Source organism: Aedes albopictus, chromosome 2 (genome assembly GCF_035046485.1).
Source record: "Aedes albopictus strain Foshan chromosome 2, AalbF5, whole genome shotgun sequence".
Classification (NCBI taxonomy): domain Eukaryota; kingdom Metazoa; phylum Arthropoda; class Insecta; order Diptera; family Culicidae; genus Aedes; species Aedes albopictus.
Window position 1 is genome coordinate 363,162,580 of NC_085137.1, and position 27,198 is coordinate 363,189,777.

At 38.6% G+C, this 27,198-nt stretch overlaps 1 protein-coding gene across 8 annotated transcripts in view; it reads left to right on the forward strand.

The window, feature by feature from the left end:
• Nucleotides 1-27,198, forward strand: part of LOC109415875 (NAD(+) hydrolase sarm1) — a 280,580-nt gene that overhangs the window by 196,491 nt on the left and 56,891 nt on the right. For all 8 annotated transcript variants that reach the window (XM_062852885.1, XM_062852884.1, XM_062852886.1 and 5 more), the window contains one exon: nt 6,114-6,338. In XM_062852885.1, coding sequence (XP_062708869.1) covers nt 6,114-6,338 — 225 coding nt within the window. The remainder of the gene's footprint in view (nt 1-6,113; nt 6,339-27,198) is intronic.

The window sequence follows — 27,198 nt, forward strand, 5'->3', positions numbered from 1 at the left end:
AAAAAAGTTATGGCATTTCAAACATTTCACAATTTTTACGTTTAGTAACAAAAAAAAATTTTTTCTGTGTAAATTATTTCGAGAATTATATTTTGATGCTGATTTTATTGTAAAGGCTACCGCCTGAATTAAACAAGTTGTTTTCATGATATTTTTGTTTGATTATTCATAATTACTATAGTATCTATTTAAAACTTGTTAAACAATGTTGTCATCAAAAATATTGCCAGTGTCATACTTTTTATTGTACGTGACTGGTGAAAAATCCCTTGATAGTGTTGAAAAGCTGTTGATTATAAGAAAAATGGAATTAAACATATTTTTAAGACAAAAGCTGTATAATAAAAATTTTATATACGCGTATACGTCTAGTTTATCTGCAAAAAAAAATTACCTCTTAGAGAACAGACTTTATGATCGGAAGAATGCGAGTAACTTCAACAACAACAAATGCATGAGAGGTACATACCATAGACAAACAGACGAAACGCCTAGAACAATTTTCGTGAAAATCCATCGCCCAGTTCACACTACCACCACCTGGTGGAAATGTTTCACGAAACACTGCATTGTGCAATATCGTCATCAGAAGGCGCTAGTGTGAAACGTCAAACGCAAAGAAAAACGATGGGCGCTCTTCTGGTTATGAAAGCCACAACCAAGATTCAAAATGATCGTTAAAGGCGTGGTCAATGAAAATTTCGTCAGTGTTACGTTTGTTTGTCTGTATACATACCATGACAATGCTCACAAAAAAGCAAAAAAATACTACCGCTATGGATATTAAAGATTTTATTGTAAATTTTTTCTTCAGCCAAGCAAACAACACCAAACTAGTCAGTTAAAACTAGTAAGTGATTTTGTTCATTATAATCTAACGAACAACATGAACAGTCGCTTTCTCAAAGGTCTTCAACTCAACGCTCTCTTGTAGACCGTTTGATGAAAAAAAAATGTTCAAAAGAGTTACGAAATCTCACCCAAAGCACCATAGATAAACTGAAAGAGACTTGTTATGCCCAAATGTCCACATTGAATACAAATTTACGCATTTGCACGTCCTTTGGCAAACGAGCCATCTGTATATCGTCGGTAAAGCAGGGCGCAGGAAGTTCGAAAACGACAACAACGGAGAAATTGCCAGAAGTGCTAAGTGCAGATAGTCATGCCACCGTACCATCAGCGACATCTGTTAAAACAATTTAACCACGCCCCTTTTCAAAAATGCTTTGAAATATTCTTCAACATCTAGGGAATCGCGCTACTTGGGCGGTGGCTTCTATATTCGTCTGTTTTCCACTATAACTCAGTCAAATTTGAACCAATTGACACAACTTTTGGAATGTGGTGAGATAGGTATAGTATCTACAACATTTCAAGTCAATTTGTTCAAAATTGACTGAGTTATAGTGGAAAACAGACGAATATAGAAGCCACCGCCCAAGTGGCGCGATACCCTATACCCATTTCAATATTTTTAACGATGCAAAACACGCTTTCAACATTCATCTTGAAGAAGAGGGAAAACACTTGTCCTCAAATGTAACAGCAAATTATTCAATAAACGACTAATGCGCGGAGGGCGTGATAAAATCGGAACATTACTGTACATATAATATACATAATACATAATAAAACAGCTTGTTTTACTCACGCAAGGCCATTAATAATAAAATCAGCATCAAACTGCGATTTCCGGCCGAAATAATTTACACTGAAAAAAAAATTATTACTTAATGTGAAATGTTTGAATTGTCATAACTTTTTTGTTTATTAGTTTACCATCACCAAATTTTTATGGTAGATTGCTAATACAATGGACCGTTTTCCCTAAAAAATTACGTTGGTAAAAAGATAGGGTTTTGAGATATTTGAGTTTTTGTGACAAAAATGATATTTTTTAATGTTAAAAAAGATTTTTTTTTCACAGTGTATATTTTCTTAGGAATCACCATTTAGTTATCTAACTTTGCTGAACAATAAAATCAGCATCAAACTGCGATTTCTAACCGAAATAATTTACACAGTAAAAATATTTTCAAAATGTGAAAATTGTGAAATGTTTGAAATGTTATAACTTTTTTGTTTATTAGTTTACCATCACCAAATTTTTATGGTAGATTGCTAATACAATGGACCGTCTTCCCCAAAAAAAATTACGTAGGTAAAAAGATAGGGTTTTGAGTTATTTGAGTTTTTGTGGCAAAAATTATATTTTTTCATATTAAAAAAGATTTTTTTCATAGTGTATATTTTCTTAGGAATCACCATTTAGTTATCTTACTTTGCTGAAAAAATCATAGCAATCAAACGAACCATTTTGGCTGTGTAGATTTTTGAATATTTTTGAACCATTTTCACATACACCCTTTTGAAAAGTAAGTCGTGATTCAAATTTAAAATTTGATATCGAAAAATGGCGATTTAGATGGAACTGAAAAACTGTGCAAAGTTTCAGTTCAATCAAAAATCATGAATTAAAAAATTTCCTTAATTTTGATGCTGTTGCTTGGAATCGCTCATAATGTAAACTAGTATTTAAGTGATAAGTTTAATAAAGAGGGGGTCAGTACCGCGTATCATGGTAACATGATAATCTTTTATTTTTGAACCAGTCCCTTAACCACCTCGGTTACACAGCTCTTCCACTGCTTCGCGATCTCGTTCTTCCTGCTGGCGCTTCTTCATCCGGAAGACTGAGTTCTGCCTGTTCCGCGCCTTTCTGTAACGTGCCTCATTCGCTCTCGTACGGTGTTGCAGCACTCTCGCCCATGCTGCATTCTTCTCGTTTTTCAACTGTTCACATTCGCCGTCGTACCAGTCGTTTCTGTGATTCGGAGTCGCGAAGCCTAGTGCTGTAGCCGAGGTACTACCTATGGCGAATCGGATGTCCCTCCAGCCATTTTCAAGTGTAGCTGCGCCAAGCTGCTCTTCTGTTGGTAGGGCCACTGCTAACTGCTGCGCGTAGTCTTGAGCCACTTCTACGTTACGCAGCTGCTCGATGTTGAGCCGCGGCGTTCGGCTTCGACGCGTGGTGATAACTGTCGAATGTTTTGAGCGCATGCATACAGCGACTAAGTAGTGATCCGAATCTATATTCGCACTGCGGTCTGTGCGGACATTGGTTATATCCGAGAAGAATTTACCGTCGATTAGAACGTGGTCGATTTGGTTTTCTGTTTGATGGTCGGGTGATCTCCAGGTGGCTTTGCGGATGTCTTTGCGGGGGAAGAAGGTACTTCGGACTACCGCACACGGGAGGCTATTTCGTCGCGTGGGTCTTTGCCGATTGTATCGAGTCGTATTTTCTTCTATGCAATGGGGATTTTTACGGGTGGCTTATTGGGCCTACGCCAACACTGCTGTCTCGCCGGAGGGCCATCGTGCCAGTTCTGTTTAACGTCCCAATCAACACTGGGACGACCACGCTGATGGGGCTACCACCTTGGACTAGCTGGGCGTGGTGCAGCGTTTCTTACTCAGCCACTGGATGCCAGAACAGACGCTGTTTGAGCCGCACCTCCTTGGTGAACAGACGCTCGGGTCGTACCTCCTCAATCTAGCTGAAGTCAGAAGGACAACAGTGCCCAGGCTGCACTACCAGCTAAGCACACAACTCTTAGCTGGCGGTCTTTGCCATCGCTTGACCCGATGAAGCATGAGGTAGGAACTTGTGAGGAACAGAACTATGTTGGACGCTCTCCTTATCGACTCACCGTTTTGCAGCCCTTGAACACCCTAACAACATAACCGAAAACATCAACTGTCAAAGTAATCAGGATCTTGACTTATATACTAAGCAAATTTCGACAGTGTTACGTCTGTTTGTCTCTGATTTCACTTCGTTTCGCCTAACTCATTGTCAATTTACTTTCACAGTGAGCAGAACAAATGACGCAGTGTGTAATGGCAAACTGCTCTCTGCGTGTGAGTTTTCTCACTGCGTGTCTTTTATTTCTCATTGCGTAGCCACCTGCTCTTTGCGCTTTGCCTTTAGAAACTGCGAATTGTGCGCAGTGAGTGAGGAAATGCCAGCCCTGCCTGCAAGCACTCGGAGTTTTCGAGCGACGCGTGCTATGGGCGATCTTCGGCGGCGTGCAGGAAGGTGGCCAAACCCGGAAGGATACTATGGGCAGGGCATGTTGCAAGAACGTCGGACAACAACCCTGCAAAGCTGGTGTTTGCAACTGATCCGGTTGGCACAAAAAGGCGTGGAGCGCAGGGAGCACGATGGGCGGACCAGGTGGAGCGTGTATGTGTGTGTATGTGTTCACACCATAGAGAAGTCTTGGGTCCAAAAATTAGATTTGAATGGTCACCCAGTCAGTCAGTCTATCCAGTCTCTTCTATTGCAACGGACAGAAGTCAGTATATGAGTACTGAATTTCACTGTTTCATCGCTCATGACAACCTGTAGCCTTTACTCAATATAATCTTATCAACACTGACCACATCCAGACACATCGGTCTGCTATCACCTCAACGGTGGTGGCCTTCCAGGAATATAGGAATCTCGGTATGACTAAGTAATTGTCTGATGCTTTTCACATGCTATCAACCATCGATGATAGATTGATATGGCCTCATACGATAGCAAATAAAAACAAAATTATTGTAATGCGCTAAAATTGTCTCACAGAAATGTGACGAGTTTCAAATGTGAGGTGCCCTGACGTCCTCCCTAAATCTGGGTACTTGACTCATTCGAACGTAGTAACATTATCGAGTGAAAATGCTGACTTCACTTGGCGCGGAAAACGGCGGCAATTACAAACGACTGCCAATGATGTTTATCTGTGTTCCAACGACATTATCTGTTTGCTCTAGTAGGTGCTTGACAATTGATTCCTATAAGCGCACTTCACAATGCTTGCTCACCCACCTCAGATTTCAGTCCGTTATCATTCGAGTACAAATCGGTCTTTCACGCAGATTTAGCATCAACTGCATGCCACTTGATAAGATTTTCATCCGGGTGTGACGGTTTCAATTGATCACGTTCCGAAAATAGAAAAAGTCAAAATGAATAGTAATTATTCACTATCTAATTTTAAATAAGTACCTTGTATTAGAAAGCATTAAAAAGTTAAAGAAAATAAATTTCATTCGCATGAATACCAGGCACGGGTACCGTGCCTACACTCACCTCAAAAGAATGTGCAACAATTGACATAGTGGCATTCTTCGTCAAGACGAGATAATAAGCTTAGGGAAGTGTAAACATACGACAGCGTCATGAAAGCTGTTAATTATAAACACGCTTGTGTTTGTTATTTCAGAAAACGAACAACAAGGTACATCACTCCCACACATCATAATAGCTAACGAGTTTTAGGACACACGTAGAGCACAGACATCGATAATTAATTATAATTATTAAATAATGTGGCGCATTAAGATGACGCGAACGGGCGCAGCTTCTTTTTCTTCTGGGTATAACGTCCCAACTGGAACAGAACCTGCTTCTTAGCTTGGTGTTCTATGAACGCTTCCACATCCACAGTCATTGCATTCGTATATCATATGACAGGATAATTCAATGAAATGATCCAGGAACGAACTTAGACAACCTTAGCACTGTATTGCGGTTTACTGCTTGAGCTATATGGGCCATCCGAGCACACCTTTATCAATAGTCATGCATCTTCTTTTAGGTATAGTAATCGCGATGACCATCTATCATATGAGTATCATGCTCAAAAAAATTAGGTGCCACAATCAATCATTTGATCACAAAATACATCGGAATTGTGTATTTAATGTTCAATGCAAACCTTCATCGTGACTAGTAAACATAGAAGGGAACAGACAGTCAACATTTCACAAAGCATAATTTGTCCAATAATTGTACTAATTAAAAGTCATTATACATTACATGTTTCACGTGAATTTTAAAAATATATCATTAAATTTTTTAAATACAACTACGTTTAAAAATATTGTTTGTCTTTTGTTTTTTTTTTGTCACACCTTGTACCAACCTTGTCTCTGTTGCATCCCCATTTGAATTCATTTGATTTTTAGCCTAGCACAATTCAATTGCTGCACGCATCGAACACTACACTGAATAATAATGACTTGTATTCTCCCCCTCTTTCCTTCTAAACCCGTAGATGTCCGACTTGGCTGACACGGACGGCAGCAGCAATACGGCGATCACAGCCAGTGGGACGCCCACGATCCCGGCATCGACGGCGCGTCGCCTCGGGCAGAGTTTCTTCAGTTCATCCAATGCATCGTCATCGGCTGCGACTGCAACAGCAGGATCGACAACGGCGACGACGACGATGTCCACAGGCGGAATGCTCTCCAATGCAAGCATTTCCTCATCACAGGAGGTAAGACCAGACGATCAATCGAAATGGGGTTTTCGGTGCAACCATATTGGAAACAGCTGCACAGATTTGGATTGTGCACTTATTCGAAACATGGTTTCAAATGCTACACCAGTTCTGGATAATTCCTATATGCAATTCAGTATCATAATTTCTATGTTATAACCCGAGCAGAGTAAAAAGCTCAATAATAGCATATTTTGATACGGAGATCAAAAAGTGATATTAGTTAGTTTGAGATAAGAGGTAAAAGTACTCAAAATAATATCTCAATTTTACTTCTGGAACATCATCATCATAGCACATTTAGCTCTTGGTAAGATCCAACCAATATCAGTGAGCTATTAATTGATCTTCAAATATCAAATTTTGCTGTTGGTTAGATGGTTCAAGAACAGTTTTTGCTATTATTTTCAGTACTTTTACCTCTTATCTCAAACAAACCAATATCACATTTTGATCGTCAGTACTTGACCTCTGCCCGGGAATTCTTATGTCGGTACCATCCCAACTAACATTTATTGCGAATGTAAACGTCAACAAAGCGTCCTTAATACGGCTTGATGCTGAGTTACTGTGTTGTACATATGGACGGAAGCTTCTATGCAAGCCCTATACCATTGAATCTGGCGAACTTAATCAGCTTGTACATGCTGTGCGATCAGCTTCTATGCCACCTAGTCATAGCTCTTTTCTCGGCTCCTATGTAACCACTAACTGAATAACATCTTGAGAAGGCACTTTTTCAGCCTTTTCGCAGTTGTTAAATAATAGTTTTACGGCATCCCCAAGTTAAATGATTAAATATAATTAGGAAAAGAATTTGTGTAGTAGCTATATATCCCGCTTAAAGTTTGTTTTGACAATAATGTTTATATCCGACAAGCCGTGTTGGTAAACCAACAGTTTCTTCATTACAGCTTCTAGCCGTAATGAAATCGCATAACGGCCTTTAAAGCGCTGCTGGTTTGGGGATTTGTCAGTATAATGAATTGCACTGTATAGTAGCAGCTGTTTTGTTAGTGGGGACTCCTATTCGATGTGTTCGAGTTTTCACATCTTCCGGGAAATCTCCCGGAGTTGGAATAGGGTGGAGTAAAGGCAGCCCCAGTGACAAGTAATGGATTTCTGAAAACCGAGTTTGGTAGCTGTATGGTGCTTGTTTTGTAGTCGTGTATTAGCTTATGATTTATATTTGACTAGCTTTCCTTTTATTTAGCGTTGACTGCTTTTACTCGATGGTTACACAACAAAAAGCAAATGACTGAAGCTTATAGCGCTGAAAATGTAATTTGGGATAACAGCCATTTTTCCGAACTGGTTAATTATGGAACTGAAATGAGTTGCATTATGCAACTCAAATTAGTTGTATAATAAAGAAATCATTGCATAAAATTTTGTATGTAACTCGTTGCAAAACTCGATTTTACATAAATAAAGCCTACTTTGAATGCAAATACATTTGAGTGTGTTTCAGCTACTTCATCTAGCAAATATCGCTTTAGTATTGTTCGCTATTCACATGACACAGGAGTGTTTCAAGAGGTTTCAGGTAGCTAAAGGGGTTCCTGGGGGTTTTAAGTTTCAAGTATGCTTCAAGGGACTTCAAGGCAACATGAGGTTTTAAAGAAATTCCAAGCAGATTCCAGGGTGGAGGGGTGATTCCAGAAGGGTGTATGAGAAGTTGCAGGGCCCATTTCGGGAGGTATTCAGTGACATTCCATAGTTTCACATTCCAGTGAGTTTTCATAGACATTTCTGGCATTATCATAAGATTTCGAGAAGGTTGTAGAGAAATTTCAGGGCACCTTAGGAGCGGTTTCAGGGTTTTTCGGGGATATTTCAGGTGGTCTCAGGTCATCATGAACCATGTTTCAGGGGTGTTTCTGGTGGTCTCAGATGGTTAGGTAGTATTCAGAGGTATATCAGTGTGTTTCAGAATGGTTTTAGATGCGTTTTAGAAGACGTTCATAGAAAAGATCACGCAGAAATTTATAATTTTCAAGTTTGTTAGTTCAATTTCACTTCCACTTTCGTTCTCTTAGCTCTTATTCCAACTAACCAAAAGTAAAATTTGTCCTTCATGAATAATCTATTTTTTGAAGGACCGTTTCATTTTCTATTGTCAAATATTCTCTGCTTAGGCAATATAAAGAATTGACTATCAATAATAAAATAAGTTTTGATTGCATAATATGCCATAGGTACAAACTTAAAAATTCCTAAATTTGCACGAGACAAAACCATCAAAGAACGTAAACATTTTCAAGACTGAATTACGAATTGGACTCAATTTTACGCGCATCATGTAATGGTTGGTTGCGTTAGATGTCAATAAAATCGCTTCACCAGATAGGTAGAATCAGTATCATATTCATCAGCCACCTTCTAACTCGGTGAAATAGCCGAGCAGTAAAAGACGTTGCTCATAATCAGATCCGGAGTTCAAATCCAGGCATGTCAATATTTTTCTTTAACATGTTTTATCTATCAGATCGGTTCTAGCGATTGCTAGACGGTAATAAAATATAAGTCTTAGAAGACGTAAATTTACATGTTTTGGCCTCTAAATTTGTGTCTTTGAAGATGCTCGTATATGTCAGGTTCAGGACACCTAAAATTACATGATTTTTTCTAGGTGTGTATGTTATGTCACATTTTTCTATTAAGTGGTAACAGCAACTAGGCAATATTTGCTTGATACTTCACCAAAAATATTCACAAAACTAATGCATTTTCATAGATTTTTAGCGACTTTAAAACTGATTTTTAAAACGGAAGTGGAACAAAAATTCCATCTGCCATGGGGTAAGATAAAGGGTAATATGCCACTTCATGAAAATATTCTAAAATTACGTACATCGTACCCTTTCGCCCCTCTGTCACGCTTTTCTCGTATGCTCAATACATGGAGTGTCATCCCTCTCACGTCTGAACAATGGTCGTCATAATTGAATGACCCCCAACATGGATAGTGTAGACAGCCATCAACAACCATGGTCCTCCATGTGCTTCTCAATCTCGTTGGAAACACATGGTTGGTAATAAAATCCCCAGAAAACCTTAATTGCAAGCACAAAAACCCGATTTAATCCACCTATGGTGAACAGAATCCTTCTTACACTCATTAAAACTATTGTTGTATTATGTGCAGTATATGTCACCGTCGAATGTTATATTTATATTACGATTGTTGATTATTTTCGGTGAAAACACACACTAAAACTCGATAATACATAACGTTTCGGCCTACTCAACTTCAGCCATCATCAGATATTTCAATCAATCAATCAATCAATCGATCATTGATGCATTAAATATCTGATGATGGCTGAAGTTGAGTAGGCCGACACGTTATGTATTATCGAGTTTTAGTGTGTATTTTCACCGAAAATAAAATTTCTTAGAATTCCTGTTTATTTGTAATTTGTTATTTATAATTTTATTGAAATCAATAACCTGCTAGTATACACTTTATATGAGGTCAGCATTATTGATTGAACAATAATTTCCCATAGACTGGTCAAACAAACGAATATAATAATAAAAAAAGAAATATTGAAATACTCTTCGAAAGATATCTCAGTAACCAAATGTCCAATCGAAATAAAATTTCAGGGCCTTTTACAAGGATACTGTAGCTTTCATTTGGTGGTAAGAGAACCCAAATTGGTTGACAGATGGCTGAGATATTTATTATGATACACTTGGTCAAAAATCTCTCAAAAGGATAACCTGTATTACTCCCAAGTACTCTAATAAAATTGTATAGGGTTCTACTAGGATGTTATAGCTTTCATTTGGTGCCAGGAGAACCGAAATCGGTTGACAGACGGTTGAGATATTTATTATGATACACTTGGTCAAAAATCTCAAAAAGTTTAGTTGAATAAATCCTAAGTACACTTCGAAAGATATCTCTGTAACCAAATGTCCAATCCTAGTAAAATTTTTGAGCAATCTACTAGGATGTTGTAGCTTTTATTTGGTGCCAAGAGAACCCAAATCGATTGACACACGGCTGAGATATTTAGTATGATACGCTTTGTTAAAAATCTCGAAAGTTTAGTTGTATAACTCCTAAGTACTCTTCGAAAGATATCTCAGTAACCAAATGTCCAAACGAAATCGCGTTCTACTAGGATGTTGTAGCTTTCATTTGCTGCCAAGAGAACTCAAATCAGTTGACAGACGGCTGAGATATTCATCAATATGCTAAATATAAAAAAAATCTCTCAAAAAGCTAACCTATATTACTTTAAAGTACTCTTCGAAAGATATCTCGGTAACCAAATGTCCGATCGTAATAAAATTCAATAGGGTTCTACTAGGATGTTGTAGCTTTCATTTGCAACTAAGAGAATCCAAATCGGATATCAGACGGCTGAGAAACGTGCGTGACTTTTTTTGTAACATACGCACACACACACATACACACACACATACATACACACACGCAGACATTTGCTCAGTTCGTCGAGCTGAGTTGATTGGTATATGAGACTCGGCCCTGCGGGCCTCGGATCGAAAGTCGGTTTTTCGAGCGGTATTTATACCCTTCTTATGGGTGTGAGAAGGGTAAAAAACAGAAAGTTGCCAATTTTCATTGGAAAATGGATAGATTTTCCGTGGATTTGGTGCTTCTAGACAAATGTTTCATACAAACATACCTTGACACTTCACCAATGGTAATGATCAATTGACATTCAGGTATGATTTTATGAGTTGGGCCGTTTTACCCCATTTTGGCATATTCTACTTTGTTCCCCTACCATGCACAAACCGCTTCCTGTGTAGCCGAGAAAGAGGGTGTATATACAAATCTACTCTATGGCGTTAGTTGTGCAAAAATTTATACAGCAATTTCAACCATTTGTCCATATTATATGGCACTTAATGTAATCTTTATTCGCCAATCAGTTCATTTCATTTATTTAGTTCACATCAAATTCATGATAATACTGAATCAACAATTTGTCGCCATAATACTCGATTTGCAGCTGCAGCTCTCCATCCTCGGTCACGCCCAACACTCGCCAGATCACGCTCCACCTGGTCCGCCCATCGTGCTCTCTGCGCTCCACGCCTTCTTGTACCAACCGGATGGTTAGCAAACACCAACTTTGCAGGATTGTTGTCCGGCATTCTTGCAACATGCCCTGCCCACCGTATCCTTCCGGCTTTGGCCACCTTCTGGATGCTGGGTTCGCCGTAAAGTGCAGCGAGCTCGTGGTTCATCCTTCTCCGCCACACACCGTTCTCCTGCACACCACCGAAGATCGTCCTTAGCACCCGTCGCTCGAAAACTCCGAGTGCTTGCAGGTCCTCCTCGAGCATCGTCCATGTCTCGTGTCCGTAGAGGATTACCGGTCTTATTAACGTCTTGTACATGGTACATTTGGTGCGGCGGTGAATCTTTTTTGACCGCAGTTTCTTCTGGAGCCCATAGTAGGCACGACTTCCACTGATGATGCGCCTTCGTATTTCACGGCTCACGTTATTGTCAGCCGTTAGCAAGGAACCGAGGTAGACGAATTCTTCTACCACCTCGAAAGTATCCCCGTCTATCGTAACATTGCTGCCAAGGCTTGTCCTGTCTCGCTCAGTCCCACCTACCAGCATGTACTTTGTCTTAGCCGCATTCACCACCAGTCCGACCTTTGCTGCTTCACGTTTCAGGCGGGTGTACAGTTCTGCCACCGTTCCAAATGTTCTGGCAATAATATCCATGTCATCCGCAAAACAGACAAATTGGCTGGATTTCGTGAAGATCGTACCCCGGCTGTTGAGCCCGGCTCGTCGCATAACACCTTCCAGGGCGATGTTGAATAGTAGGCAGGAAGCCAATCAGTACCCCAGCATTTGCAAGACTGATCTTCTTCCCTATCACCAATAATGATACATGCAATTTGTTTATAAATATATACCGCAATGAAGTAATCAGCACGCTAAACAGAGCAATACAGCTTCCTATAGGTAAGGGTGATTCACCCAACAAAACTAAAGTGGTGCGGGTTATAACCAACTTCCTCACATCGCGTCGTCGATCGTCACTATACATATGTAGACTGCGCGCAAATACTTTCGCACGGATGACTAACAATGTCAAGGTGGCGTCAAAATGTGCGCGCGCGACAGGAACCTACACCCAACAGTAAAGGATTATTGCACAGCGATCTGATTATGCAATAATTACAGACTGTACGTAGTTGATCACCACCGCAAAAGAAGCATCATCGCGTTCAGAACACGTGCAATACAAACAGTTAAGGTTCACGAACCCGCAGCGTATCCGCGGCAAGCCGCGCCGCCACGCCGCTGCAACCCTTTCAGTCACACGTCAAGTGTGACGCGAACACAGTGTGGAAACCCGTAATTTTCGCGAAAAGTAAGACGAGGGAATTTCCCGCAAAATGTTTATTTTCTGACACGCTTCTCGAAAGAAAAGGTGTTCCCATTTGCTGGGTGATTTTCTCGGAAAATCTGGGTGACACTCGTTCGCGGTTTAAATCAGGATCGACTGACGCGGGCGCGGTGGCGGCAGGCGTCGAGATGCGAAACTAGTCGCCGTCGTTGTCAGCGTTGTTGGCAGCGCCACCGTTACCGGCCGCCGTCTTCGGAGATTACTCATGGGTCCAATTAAATTTTGAAATTATTTTGACAGGATTTTTACTGGTTTTTAGTATGGTATAAGCTAAGGTTAGTGTGGCTAGTCAGCTTTCCGTGCCCATATGGAGTTGTTTATCAATACTAATTTCTTTTCCCAATCAACCTAGAAAATTGTGGAGTGTCGATAGCGATTAATTCAACTGGCTAAGAATAACGCTACGGGCCACCAGTTCCAGTGGTAGGAGTCCACCTATCAGGTGACCCCTAAATCATGGTGTTGTGCGACTTCATGCTTATCGTGCCTAGGGATGAATGGTTAGGGGGGTCTTATAAAAACCTAATCGAAAACGGAGCCTGTGGAGCAACAGGGTTCCCTCCACAGTAATTTACTGCGTTAACTGGAGCAATAGCGCGGTGGACCTTGTGTTTGTCCGAGACAATCAGCTGCCCTTCTTTAGTCTCAAGCTTGAGGCTGAATAAGGGCGGGATTTTTCAAAATTTTCACCTACATGGTTTCGCATTATGCGATTTACGGAGTGTATTTATGTGTTTCCTCGCCTTTGGCGTTTCCAATCGATACCGATCTGGTTTTATTGCTGCTATTTTTTTTTGTTCTGTAATTGTAAAGAGTTTAGTCTTGCCTAGTTTGGGTAGAGCCTATGGTTAGGATAGCTCAAATCAATCGACAGCATAAAAGAACAGTAACGATCAATATTTGTAGACTTATGCAAAATGGTACAGCTCAAGTGGTCTTAGTTCAAGAACCTTACTTTCGCAAGGGCAATTTCTTTCTAGGAAACCTTGTGAACCCGGCGTTTACTACTTTCAGTAAAAATGAAATGTCAAACTTGCGTGTCGTGCCTCGAGCCTGTGTGCTTGTCAACAACGCAATCGTTGCAATCGATGATTGTATCTAACTAACCGCCAGAGATGTATGTGCGTGCTGTCATAATTGATGTATCTTTTGGAAACCTCAACAGAAAATAGACTGATGTTCGGACAATAACTTTAGATGTTCCAGTTTGATTAAGTACTTAAGTAAAACAGATCTTGGAATACTTAACATTGGTAACCGCCCAACCTACATGGTATCTGCAAGAGAGGAAATGTTAAACATAATGCTTTGATCTGGTAGAATTAGTCACGAACTGACCAATTGGCATGTCCCAGATGATGAATCTTTATCTCATCATCGCTACATCTTTTTTGAACACTTAAATGTTACTTCACAAACATGAATTTTTTCTGTCACCGCTAGGGGCGGGACAGTGCCTAATACCGGCATTAATACCGCGTAATAAATATTAGTTTACTAATCTTAACTCTTCACCGATACATTTTTGTGTAGTATGTCATGACTTTTCATACAACAACCAACTGTCACCAAAGCAAGTGGAAATACGGGTTGTCTGTAAGTTTTCTTCAATTTGCTTGATTGAAAATTCTAATTTCTGTTGTATATTTTAACTGTGAAAGTAAAGTGAGCTTTGAATACACCACCGGGAGGATGACTTTCGGAAGCCTATATTGCTGAAGGGGAAAACAAAAAAAGAAGCTCCATCAGATCTAATGCGGTAGTTGCGGCTTAAATACTTGTCTTCAGCATACGGCTCGTTAAAAAATGTTTTTAAGTGTAGGGTGTAGATGATATTCAATAAATATGTAAGAAAAACTGATTGCATAATGATTGCGTTTTTAAACTATCGATCATATGAAACGACGGTGCGTTTCCTAGTGTTTGCCGATCAAGTTTACGCCTTGGCTTACGCTAAAGTTTTCTCTGAGGCAACCGCGTGTAGTGATTGACATCCAGTATGGGAAAAAATTGGCACTGACAGGACGGGGAATATTTCTACTTATGGCATTTCACACTCCAATGCTGGTTTGAGTTGACTGCCATTAATAATTCCAGATTGGTGATCGTATCCGCCAGCGACGCCAAGAATGAGAAGCATGATATAAAATTAATATGCAACTGAATTCTTTTTATTTTTTTGACGTTATTCGTTCATACAACTTCAAAGCGCTGAAAGAACGCGTTTCTTGTTGTTGACATTTCAAATCGCACCAGTTCAATAAACGTGGCTTACTTCGTTCAAAAATGGATTTCTTCTGGGATTAATATTTCTAATACTGCTTAATACTGCTAATCAGTATTAGAGCTGTCCCGCCCCTAGTGTCACCGTGTTTTTCGTTCTCGTGAATTTTTATTTTTGTACGACGAAACTTCAATTCGGCTGAATACTCTAAAGGAGAATATGTCGGAAAATTATAATCGAGTTTGGAAATTCTATTTTGATGAGCTGGGGATACACCGCAAGAAGCTTACAGTTACAGTGCGCGAGTTGACTGTAGGATTGATTGAAGATTTATTGTGGAAGATCAAGTGGATTCCGGAAACTCTGGCTCGTCATGATGTTGACGATGGATTGTTGGAGATCAAGATTGACATGCAGCCGTTGCAGCATCGTTTTGACGATCATCAGACAAACCGGTGAGATCTTTCTGATTTGCTTTGATTTATATTACACACTTGTAAGTAAATTTTTTTGGTTAACATGTGTCAACATGACAATTTCTCGTACGCTTTCTCGCCAAGGAAAGCACCCCATTAAACCCTATCCAATTTCCAACTCCAGATATCTATGAAGTGGGCCAAGTTCTTGGACATATTCTGAGTAGATATCTAATCAACATTTCCTCCCCGTCCCCGCTGATCGTAAGGACCTGGCCAGGTGTCGAGAGTTCGTTAAATGAAAGGTTTGTCAAATCCCAGGCAACTTTTCTGGCGCATAAACGTATCTATCGACAGCCACCCCAGGATGTGTACGGTCGGCTATGCTATGCTATGCTATGCTATGCTACTTAAATGTTACTTCACAAACATTGCATTTCAGGAATCCCCGGTCAACCAACTGGGATCTCTTTACCGATTTGGTTGCAGCCAAATTTCATGGATACTCACCATCCATTGAAACTCCAAGTGATTTAGATGATGCCGTGGATACTACAACGGTCTTCATCATGGAAGCTTTTGAAGAAGCTTGCCCTCTGCGGTCTGTGAAGACCACAAGAGGAACCCCTTGGTGGAGTTTTGATCTGGCGAAGCTTAGAAAACGATGTAGAAAGGGTTGGAAAAGATGACGTTCGGCTGGATCGGAGGCTTTCAGGTCGGCTCGCAAAGCCTACCAGAAAACTCTTCGGTCTGCTGAACGATCGGGCTGGAAAAACCTTTGTTCAAATGGTTCCAATTTGAGTGAAGTCACTCGGTTAAACAAAATCCTTGCGAAATCTAAGGATTTTCGAATGAATGAACTTCGTTTGCCAAATCTGATCAAGAAGTTCTGGAATGCTTATTCAGCACACACTTCCCCGGATGTGTGGATATTACATGTTCGGTTGAGTCTGGTGCCTGGGAAAGATGAGATACGATCTACAGCTATGGGAGAAGATATTGTGTTGAAGATCAGTTACGTCCTTTTGAAATGTTGGTGCTGTATGCAAGTGAATACTATCGCCTTGACTGAGAGTAATATGAACATCTAAAGACATATGGAATCACAATACAATATGCTTTTAATTGAATTTGTTACAACGATGAAATGTTTGTTTTCTACAGGCCCTAAGAACGCATATTGACGTAATGATCAATTTTGATTTAAAGTGCTCTCCACCGATATTTATATGGATGTATACTACCAAATTTCAGTATTGTTCATGATAATTTTTGTTAATCATGCCTTTAATTCATGATTATATTATGAAATGTGGTGTTATTCTATAGAAAACTCGATTTTTTTAGGTTAGTCCCTTTAAAAGGGCGTAACTCAAAATTTCGCCCAACGATGATTTTAAAAATTTGTCCAGAGCTGTACTGCCCCCACTCGCATAACTGTCCCATATGCATAGGAATCCCAGCAAAGATGGGACTGTTATGCGAGTGGGGGCAGTGTACGATAAATAAATAAAGAGAATGGCATTTCGTTTTTGATGGTATATTTTATTTTATAATAACGGTAAATGGAGCACCGTGAGTGTCATTTGGATATTTATCATATTTTGATCAATAAAAATGCCAAGAGTTTTCAACGTTTTTAAACTCTCCTAATGTAATATTTTTATACAAGACCTACTAACCCACATATGAAGAGTAGATCCTATGTATTTTTTGTTCAGTTAATGCACTTTTATTGGTGATAAACGTTTGCTTTAGGAATCAGCTGTAACACACAACAAAATAGAAAAGTTTCATCGAGTACATATTGAGATATGTTTTAGAAATGTGTTCAAAACCCTTATAGGTTTTTCTAAAAGTTCTATAACTTTCAGGAAACTTTTTCGAACTTGCTCATAATTTTACCAATGGATAAACTTTAATGACAAACAATACCAATACTTCTTATTTGATGGATAATTTACTTCAGAATTGACTCACCAGGTGGCGAAAGTATAGTTTCAAAGATAACATATGGATAAGACTTTCGAACCACATTTCAAAAATGTAATATACATTTGTTAGGTATTTGATATCTCGATCCAGAGAAAATATTCTAAGTTGATGACTTCAGCAGATTTATTTATATGAATATTGTTTAATTGATTTGTCTTTATTTAAGAGACTTTCAGCCCTTGGCTGGTTCGTCTCTCTTATATGAATGTAATTTTTCAATTTCAATCATTTCTGATTTGAAATCATCTCACTAGATGGCGCTCCTGCACAATCAATTTATTTCACCGATATCTCAGTCCAACGAAAAGATATAATTTTGGTATTTTCTGTAAAGATGTTCGTCTGACTAAGCGTTACCCGTTGATGTAGTTATTAGTGATTAACACTCCTACCGGGTGGCTATGGGGTATATTTTACAGATAATTTTGGCCCAGTGAAAACATACAAAGTCGGCATCTTTGACAAAATTGCACAAATTATTGAGAGCCAGATTATCTGAAAAAAACATGTTCGAATACACCTCACTTCATTCCTTCCAAGGTTTAGGGATTCGGGTATTTCTCAGGGATTCTCTCAGGATGCCTTCATGGTGTTCCAGTAGGGGATTCTGGGGTAATACGCACCACTTAAGGAAGATGCGTCCAAATGCATATAAAAAGGCAATCATTTATTGGTTTAATGCATGCATTCATTGCATATACTTTCATTCTAAGAGAAACCAAACAAAATTTCAGCCTTAATACAGTTCAGCTCTTGAAAATAACGTTTTTTGTAAAGACTAACATTACGGCTTCGTATGTTTATGCGGGGCAGTATGCACCCTTGCTCGGGGTAAAATGCACTACAACAATGGGGCAGGATGCACTCAAACAAAGGGGCAAGACGCACCACAACATTGAGGCAAGATGCACCGTCGAGTTTAGAAATCTTTTTACTTCTTAGACAAAATGCATGTTTTATAAGGTTTTAAGACAAACAATAGCTCAATTTTGTTTGCGATTACTTACAGAGCACTCATAGATATTATTACAGCTTGTTTTCTATAGGTGCGTTTTGCCCCAACCAATGGAGTGCATATTGCCCCAATCAATAGCAAAAAATAAAATAGTTTAAAACATATAATTTACGTAGATTACTGTTTAAGTTATTTTTCCTATGCTTAGCATTGCCCTCAATGAACTGAATAAACACAACAGCATTAGATGTTTGGTCGGTTTTCACCATCAAATCATTTGACAAACGATCGGGAAAATTACATCAGAATCGTGCTTTTCAATTTTATTCATTTTTCTCACTAATTACGTAACGCAGATATGGAAAATTTTCCAGATGCTCATTTATTAAGACGTTCTATTAGACTGATAAGGTTTCAAAGCTCTAAAACCGATAATCCCTGAAAAGCAAAGGGGGTGCGTTTTGCCTCGGCAGTGCGTATTACCCCAGATGCCCTAATTGCATCAGCCTGACGCGCCAACTTGTGACGTAGTTGGGGGGGCAAGGCCTCTCAAAATTGATGAAATACTGTCAAAATCGATGCAGTTTATCCAAATTAGGCATATTCACGTGGAAACTAACGCAATCAATCGAAAAAAGTTGCATTTTGATAAATTTTGAAGAGCTTTGCCCCCCCAACTACGTCACAAGTTGGCGCGTATGGCATCAGGGGTTCTACAAAATTGTCACCAATAATTCCACCGATGATTGCACAGGGTTTCTTATACGGATACCTTCAGGAATTTCTTCCGGAATTTTTGAAGGAACTCCTCCTGGGATTATTTTTAGAAAATAATACAGGGAATCTTTCAGTGATTCTTGCCAAGGTTCCTCCAGGGCTTTATCTAGGAAATCCACTTATCCTCCAATTTTTTTTCAGGAATTCCTCCAGGGATTGTTTTAGGAACTCTACCAGCGATTCAACTAAAATTTAATAGAAGGTTCCTGCCGGTATACCTCCTGGTAATCCTCCCATGAAACAAGAATTTCCCCTGGTAGTCCTCCAGGAATTGATTCCGTAGTTCCTCTAAGACATAAAATTTAAATGCTAACTAGCACCGCTATGTCTGGGTTGTGCGACGTCATAATCTATTAGTACACTCTAAATTTAATATTGAAAAATCTTTATAAATAATAAGCATCCCGATGTACGACAGATATACACTGCGCATGCTCATTAGCGCCACATAATGGCAGAGTTCCGAATCAAATGGCTTATCAACTGTGTATTTTCAACCTACCGAACAACTCCAAAGACACCATCTTTCTTAGCAATCAGGATCTGGAGATATATGATATATAATATTTGTATGCTCACTAGCGCCGCCTTGTGGTGAAGTATCAAATCAAATGGTTCATCATCTGTAAGCCCTTGTCCAAGCAAACAACTTTGCCGAAGACACCAACTCTACTAGTAGTCAGGATCTTGCGATTTATGATATGTTAATTTCTTCGTGTTACATCTGTTTGTCTGTGATGTTTCTTTGGGTTCATTCAAATAATACGTAACGCTAAATTTGAAAATTTTAGAACGCCTCTTTACTCCACGTAACTACTTTTTCATGGGAAGTTACCCTATTGTTTTGAGCGTCTTGTACGCTTGCTAGGTACGTTTCATCCTATTGATTGAGAGTATTTTGGAATGCTCTCTAGCGCCACCTAGCGGTAATTTCTTGTACTAAATTGTTTATCACTAGATAGGCCTTGACATATCTAACATCTTTGCTAAAAACATCACCCTTTTAAAAAAGTAAGGATCACGAGTATGTGCATGAGCAACCTTTCCGGCCTGATGCAAAGCGGTCTTCAAGTAGTTGAGGGTTGGTGTCGCTTATATGGCGTTTTGATAAATTCGAGTAAAACATCTATTGTTCTTTTCATGGAAAGGCAAAACAATTGTTCGAATTTTGTGTCTCTTTAATTCCAAAAACAAAGTGACTGAACAGGTAAAGTTCGTTGGTGCCATTTTTTTTATTCCAAGCACCCTCACATGGAGTTCAGAATCAAGAAACCTTGTATAGCCTTCGGGCAATGTCGGCGAACCAATGGTAAAACTTAGGGCCTTAAACCTAAGTATATCAAACTGATTTACACAACTGTTTTTCGACCACCAATATTGGTCTATGGATGTCTTATGTGGTGGCAAAAGGGCGAGGTGAGAAAGATCCAGTTAAAATTAAGCCATCTCCAAAAAAAAGTGCTTAATGGCGATGTCTGCTTCATCTGCTACCCGACCTCTATTAAGCCAACTTCACGTTCTGCCTTAAAGCCGCCACTGTAGTAGATGTGGTACTTCAATGAACTATACACCTACCGCTCGGAATTCGTGTTCAGAAACACATGGAGGCGCATGGTTTTTTATGCCTACGCTATCCATGTTAGGGGTCATTCAAATATGAATGTTGTTACGCATTCATATTTGAATGGGGCTATTTAGCATTGAAAACGATGAAAGTTTGAAAAATGGCATCTTACTCCACCTTACCCTATATCTAATTTTCTGTCGGAGAAAGAGCGAATCGCTTAATATTTGCCAACATGCTTATTAGGTGGCGCGCTCACCACAACTATGATGGTGCCACATCCACAGTACGTGGTGACAAACACACAGTTGACATGTGGCTCGCTGGGAACAGATCACGGCGGCGCGGCAGCGGCGGCCCATTCCCGAACGCTTATGCCGAATTCATCAGTACTTGTACAACGATCGAACGAACAACAACCCGCGAATTCAAACGACTGAAATAGACGGAATAAAAAGTTTCCAGAAAAAATCCGTGGTCTCGAATTATTTTTAAAACTACTTTAAGAAATTTAAAGTAAAACGCGATTTGAAGAAATTACTTGAGTGATTTGTGCTTCCAAGTGTCACCGGAATTCTAGTGACTCAATATCGACTTTTCTTGTGAATGAAGTGCTCATCGAGATAAATATCCGAGCAAAGTGACGATAAAATATAACGCAAAAGGTAAATACTGGACGCGTGAGCGGACTACCTACTTCTAGCGTTTGCCTGACTGCTAGTTTGCACATGTAAAAGCATATGAAGTTTAAAAATAATAACTGCATGTGAACTGTGTGTGGCGCGGTTCGCCATGCCGACAGCCAGCAGTCTCAGCGCCCAGCGTGAAAAATGCGATTCCGCCCACAAACAAACGATCCATTACTAATAAGCCGTCACCGCCGGCTGACCGGCCACGGTGAGGGTGTGCGCCAAGGTGTGCTCGATCTCGCGAACGAAATGGTATCAAGAGCGCTCGATTTGATTACTTTCTGTTGACCAACATGCGCGATCATTTGGACCTTAACTTTTGATGATCCAGTATCTAGCCAGGCCCATCAGCTTAGCTGGTGGGTACGTAATTGAGATGTCGCCAAGTGTAAACTGACACATTCTACTGTGACGTTACAACGTTTTGACGCATTCGTAGTCAGATTTTCCACTATAACTCATGAAAACGAGCGTATACCACAAAATATTTTTTTCATATTCGGATTCCTTGTAAAATTTCTGATATATTTGACCTATTGAACATTTAGTTTTCATTAGAAAAACGTGTTCAAAATGCGTATTTGTAGCGTGACGTTACAACGCGCTAGAATCCGACCCTCTCTAACGCGCTACCAACATCTTAAAATATCTGCTCGGATTTTTATGACATTCTGATTTTTTTTTCCACCATTGAAATTTATTGGTTTGTTCTTCAAATCAATGGAATAAAACATTTAAATTTCGGATTTGTTTTTTGGATAATCGACTTTTACATTTCGTGACGTTACAACGCCCGTTCAGTTTCAAACAGGGTTCTGCTCGCGTTGTAACGTCACGAAAATGCACGTCATGTTAGAATCAGAATAATCAGCCAAATTTACCCGAATTTGTGAATATATCGTTGCATTATCTTCACTGCTTCAAAGGGAACTTTATTCTATTGAAAATCCGTTTTGTGATAAATGGCTCGGGGGGGCAAGTTATTGCTATCAATAGTATGAATACTCCTTCATGAAGGTTAATGACACCGGCACCCATCTTCGGTTTAGTATCACCCATATTCTTCTAGTTTTGTTCCAAAGACTAACGCGCTGAGATCCATTGTTTTACACCGCCAGATATTTAAATTTTTCAGCATATAACTCATCACGCCGTCGAATTAAACATGTTTTCAATAATTTATGCAATGTCATTGATTCAATTAAAAACGCTTTAAGATGTGCGAGCAGTTATTGAACCAAAGACATACCTGAGGATCTGCATACCACTTAGGGGCATCAATTTCTGTGATTCCAGAGACAAATAGACCTAATTCTGACAAAAAAAAATCCATCCTATATATGTCAGAGTCATAATTACTTAGAGAGTTAGTGTCTTTGGCAAAGTTGTTTGATAAGTCAACTTACAGCTGATTTACTATTGGACGTGAGATTCAGACACAATGGGCGACGCCAATTAAAAGTTTACAATAGTTTAGAATTTCTCAAAAAGTTTTCAACAAATTTTGACTAGTTGAGAAACTTTTTTTGGCAAAATCTTTGGACACTTTATAAGAAGTTACAACATGTTGAATTTTTTTTTGAGTAAATATAAAGTGCATGATTTTTCAAAATTTCAACTACCACTAGTCAGTTAGAAACTTGAACCAAACGGCTTTTAAATTGAAAATTCTTGACAAGATAAACAACTTTTCCAAAGACATCAACATTCTAAAAGTCTAAAGTCTAAGTAATTAGAGTCCTGAGATATATGAGTTTCTATTTCGTAGGTGTTACGTGTGTTTGTCGGCGATTCTGGTTATATCAAAAATATATGTAACACTGACGTAATATCCATCCCATATATTTCAAGATCCTAACTATTTAGACAGTTGGTGTCCTCGACAAAATTGTTTGGCTGGTCAAGAACTTGCAATTGATGGGCCGTATGATTTCAAATCCTTCCACCAGGACCTTTTTAGTTTTACTTATCTCAGGATCGTGATTAATTGGAAAGATAGTTGCTTCATTAAAGTTGTTTGGTAGATCAAGGACTTTCAGTTTAATTTCTGCCACACAGTGCACAATGGTCCGAATCCATGTTTTAGCAGGAAAAAAATCCGTATCTCTGTTTTCGTTAATTTTAGGCGTTTGGTGTCTTCAGAGAAGATGTTTGCATTTGTTTGTTGCATCTTTTCCAAAAATTTTTGATTAGGGTGGTCCTCGTCCTAACTCAAATCTGGAAAAGATTTTTTTAATTTCAAGTCATACGCGATCGAGTTCTTCAGAAAAGTTGTAGGCAATGCTATTACTTTACTGAATACGCCATTTATCTAGCTCTTAATTAGAATATAGTAGGTCAATTTTAAGTTTTGACTTAGGGTGAGCCCCCCAAAAACGGTGTTTTTGCAATAACTTTTTTATTTGATTTTTTCCGAAGAAGTGAGTTTCGGAGCATTTGAAGAGCAAGTAATGACGCATATTTGATCTGAACATTGCATGTTGCTAGGTCTTGTCATTCAAAAGTTATGGGCAATTTTGACTTAAAATCAACGATGTCTTCAAATGCTTATATCTCATGGAGCTGGTAAAATAAAAAAAAATCTTTAGGCGGCATTTGGAAGGTCACGTAAAAAGCCAAATGTGGAGCAAATATTACAAGAACGTTATTTTTTAAATTGGAATAAATCGACACAAAAAATCCCCTTAAAAAATCGAAAAACTACATATAACTCATACAATTTTAAAGATAGAGTCAAACTGTCTCCGGAAAAAATGTCGGTTTTTACCATACCTAAAAGTTTCCCATACATGACTTTTTTGTAAAACGTGAAACAAAAGCTTGAAATTGATAATTTGTTTTTAAAGAATATAATCGTTCTGATTTCCAAGAAAAACATAGCATGTACCCCTAACAATCAAATTATCAATTTCAAGCTTTTGTTTCACGTTTTGGAATATGGAAAACTTGTAGGCATGGTCAAAACCTACATTTTTTCGGAAGACAGTTTGACTCTATCTTTGAAATTGTATGAGTTATAAGCAGTTTTTTTCAATTTTTAAGGGAATTTTTGAAGTCGATTTATTCCAATTTAAAAAATAACGTTCTCGTAATTTTTGCTCCAAATTTGGCTTTATATGTGACCTTCCAAATGCCGCTTAAAGAACTTTTTTTATTTTACCAGCTCCTAGAGATATAAGCATTTGAAGACATCGTTGTTTTTAAGACAAAATAGCCCATAACATTTGAATGACAAGACCTAGCAACGTGCAATGTTCAGAACAAATATGCGTCATTATTTGCTCTTCAAATGCTCCGAAGCTCACATCTTCAAAAAAAAAAAAATCAAATAAAAAAGTTATTGCGAAAAAACCGTTTTTGGGTGGCTCACCCTAAGTCAAAACTTAAAATTGACCTACTATGTTCAAATTAAGAGCTAGATAAACGGCGTGTTCGGCAAAGTTGCTCGAAATAGCATTGCCTACATCTTTGCTGAAGAACTCGATCGCGTATGACTTAACATTTAAAAGTTCTATTCCAGATTTGAGTTAAGACGCGGACCACCCTAATCAAAAATTTTTGGAAAAGATGCGGCAAACAAATTCAAACAACTTCTCTGAAGACACCAAACGCCTAAAATTAACGAAAACAGACATACGGATTTTTTTCCTGCTAAAACGTGGATTCGGACCATTGTGCAGTGGTGGTACAGTTGACTCTCTACATCTCGATATTGAAGGGACCATCGAGATAGGGAGAGATCGAACTCAAGAACCAATTTTTAATGCACACTAGATTGGAAAATCGTCCGTAACTAGGAAAAACCGTCAACAAACAGATGTCACTTCGCCTTCCCATAATGTTTTGCACATAGAAAAGAGATCTAGCAACCTGTAAAAACGGGCATATCGACATATGGAAAGAAAATCTAGAACAAAAACTAACGAGATCGCATCGAGATAGAGAGACATCGAGATAGGGAGATATCGACATGTAGAGAGGTAAAATGTATGCAGATTGAAGGGACCGAGAAAACCATCGAGATAGGGACAGATATCGAGATGTAGAACATCGACATGTGGAGAGTCGACTGTAGTTGCAAATTTTCAAAAGCATGCCAATTTTATTAATTATCCAAAACACATTCAACAAGCCGTAACTTTTTATAAAATATATCAAACATTCTCAAATTTTGACTGATAGTTCCTGATCTTGTTATATGTAATTTCTACAATTTTGGACTTGATTGGTTAGCTCTACACAAAGATGGAGCGCTTTAAGCTGAATCATATTTTTGACTGTTGTTCTTTTAACTCTTATATCTAAGGAATAAGTGAATCAAATCAAATTAAATTTTGAAAGTTAAGAATTATATATTAGGGGTACTCACTAAACAGATTAAATTTCTGCATAAGCCATGATTTTCTGCTTATTTGAAATGTTTCCTGATTTTGCGAATAAAATAATCAAAGATTGCCTTGGTGATCGCGACGTTTAATCAGTTTAATCAGTTTACGCTGTTAAGTGAATTCCCCTATTGATCTTTGATTACAATTTGATTTGAATACAATATATCCAAAGTGAAAAAAGTTCTAGCTTGTAGAAAACTTTTCAAGAAATTCTTATCCCTTGCCTGCTTTTGCAAAATGGAAACTAACGTCTTCTAGTGGCAAAAACTCGCATCTATTGGCAAATCAACTGCATGTCCTTTACTTACCAAACAACTTTGCCGAAGAAATCGTATTTCTATGTAATAGGGATCCTGAGAAGTATGAAATTTAAACTTTGTAAGTTCTCTAGCGCCGCCTGCTGGTGGAGCTTTAAATCAAACTATCCATCAACTGTCAGTCTTTGACCAACTTAATAACTTTGCAATTTCGTCAGTGTTTCATCTGTTGGCCACTGATATCACAGAAATTTTCGGCTTGAGTGGTATTTGATTACAATTGAAAAATTTTACAATATCGTAGTACAATTACATCGTAGATTTTGGCCAAACACCATCTCCCCCGTCCTTCAAAAGTCTACGTAGTTTATGAACGGGCAATGGTACGCAATTCATAAACGATATCTTGAAAAATAGCTCATACACAACGAGAACGAAACTGTTTTGAATATAGAACTACGTTTGTCCAATTCAGAAGCCGTCCAAGCCAAAAAGATTTGGTCTTTTCCACAGAACTTTTTTTCGTGACGTTACAACGCAAACTTCAACCAGGTGAAACTCGGGCTTCTTTGAACCGATTTTCTTTAAATTAGTCTCATTTGAAAGATCTTTTCGAGTACAAAGAGCATACAAAATTTCATATTTGTAACGTTTTCCGTATTTGAATAATATTTGAAAATGTTGATTTTTCGTGACGTTACAACGCAATAAAAACCCATACTATGATCAGCCATATTTCAGATTTGCAAAGTCTTCCGATTAAAAATCTTTTTATGCTAAAAAAATCTTCATACATTTATCTACAAATGATGGAAAACTTTTGAAAAATCAGTGTGTTGGTGTTTAAAATACGACAGTTTGGACGAAAAGTTTGCCAAAAAGACTTAAAATCACGATTTTAATGTTAATCTTAATCGTCGTTCAATTTATATTTATTGTCACACTAATATCATGTCGAATACATTTTTGGATAACAAAAGTAATGTAGAATGTGATAAAAATGTCATATATACCATAGCTCAACTTTGGAAAATTGGTATTGATGATACGGGGCCCGTAGAATGTGTCAAACTACGCTGCAAACAGGTTTTCTAAAAATGTATCCGCGCACATACATCTTGTTCATCCGATAAAACGCGGTGATTAATTAAGAGCTAAATCCGGTCGCACAGGA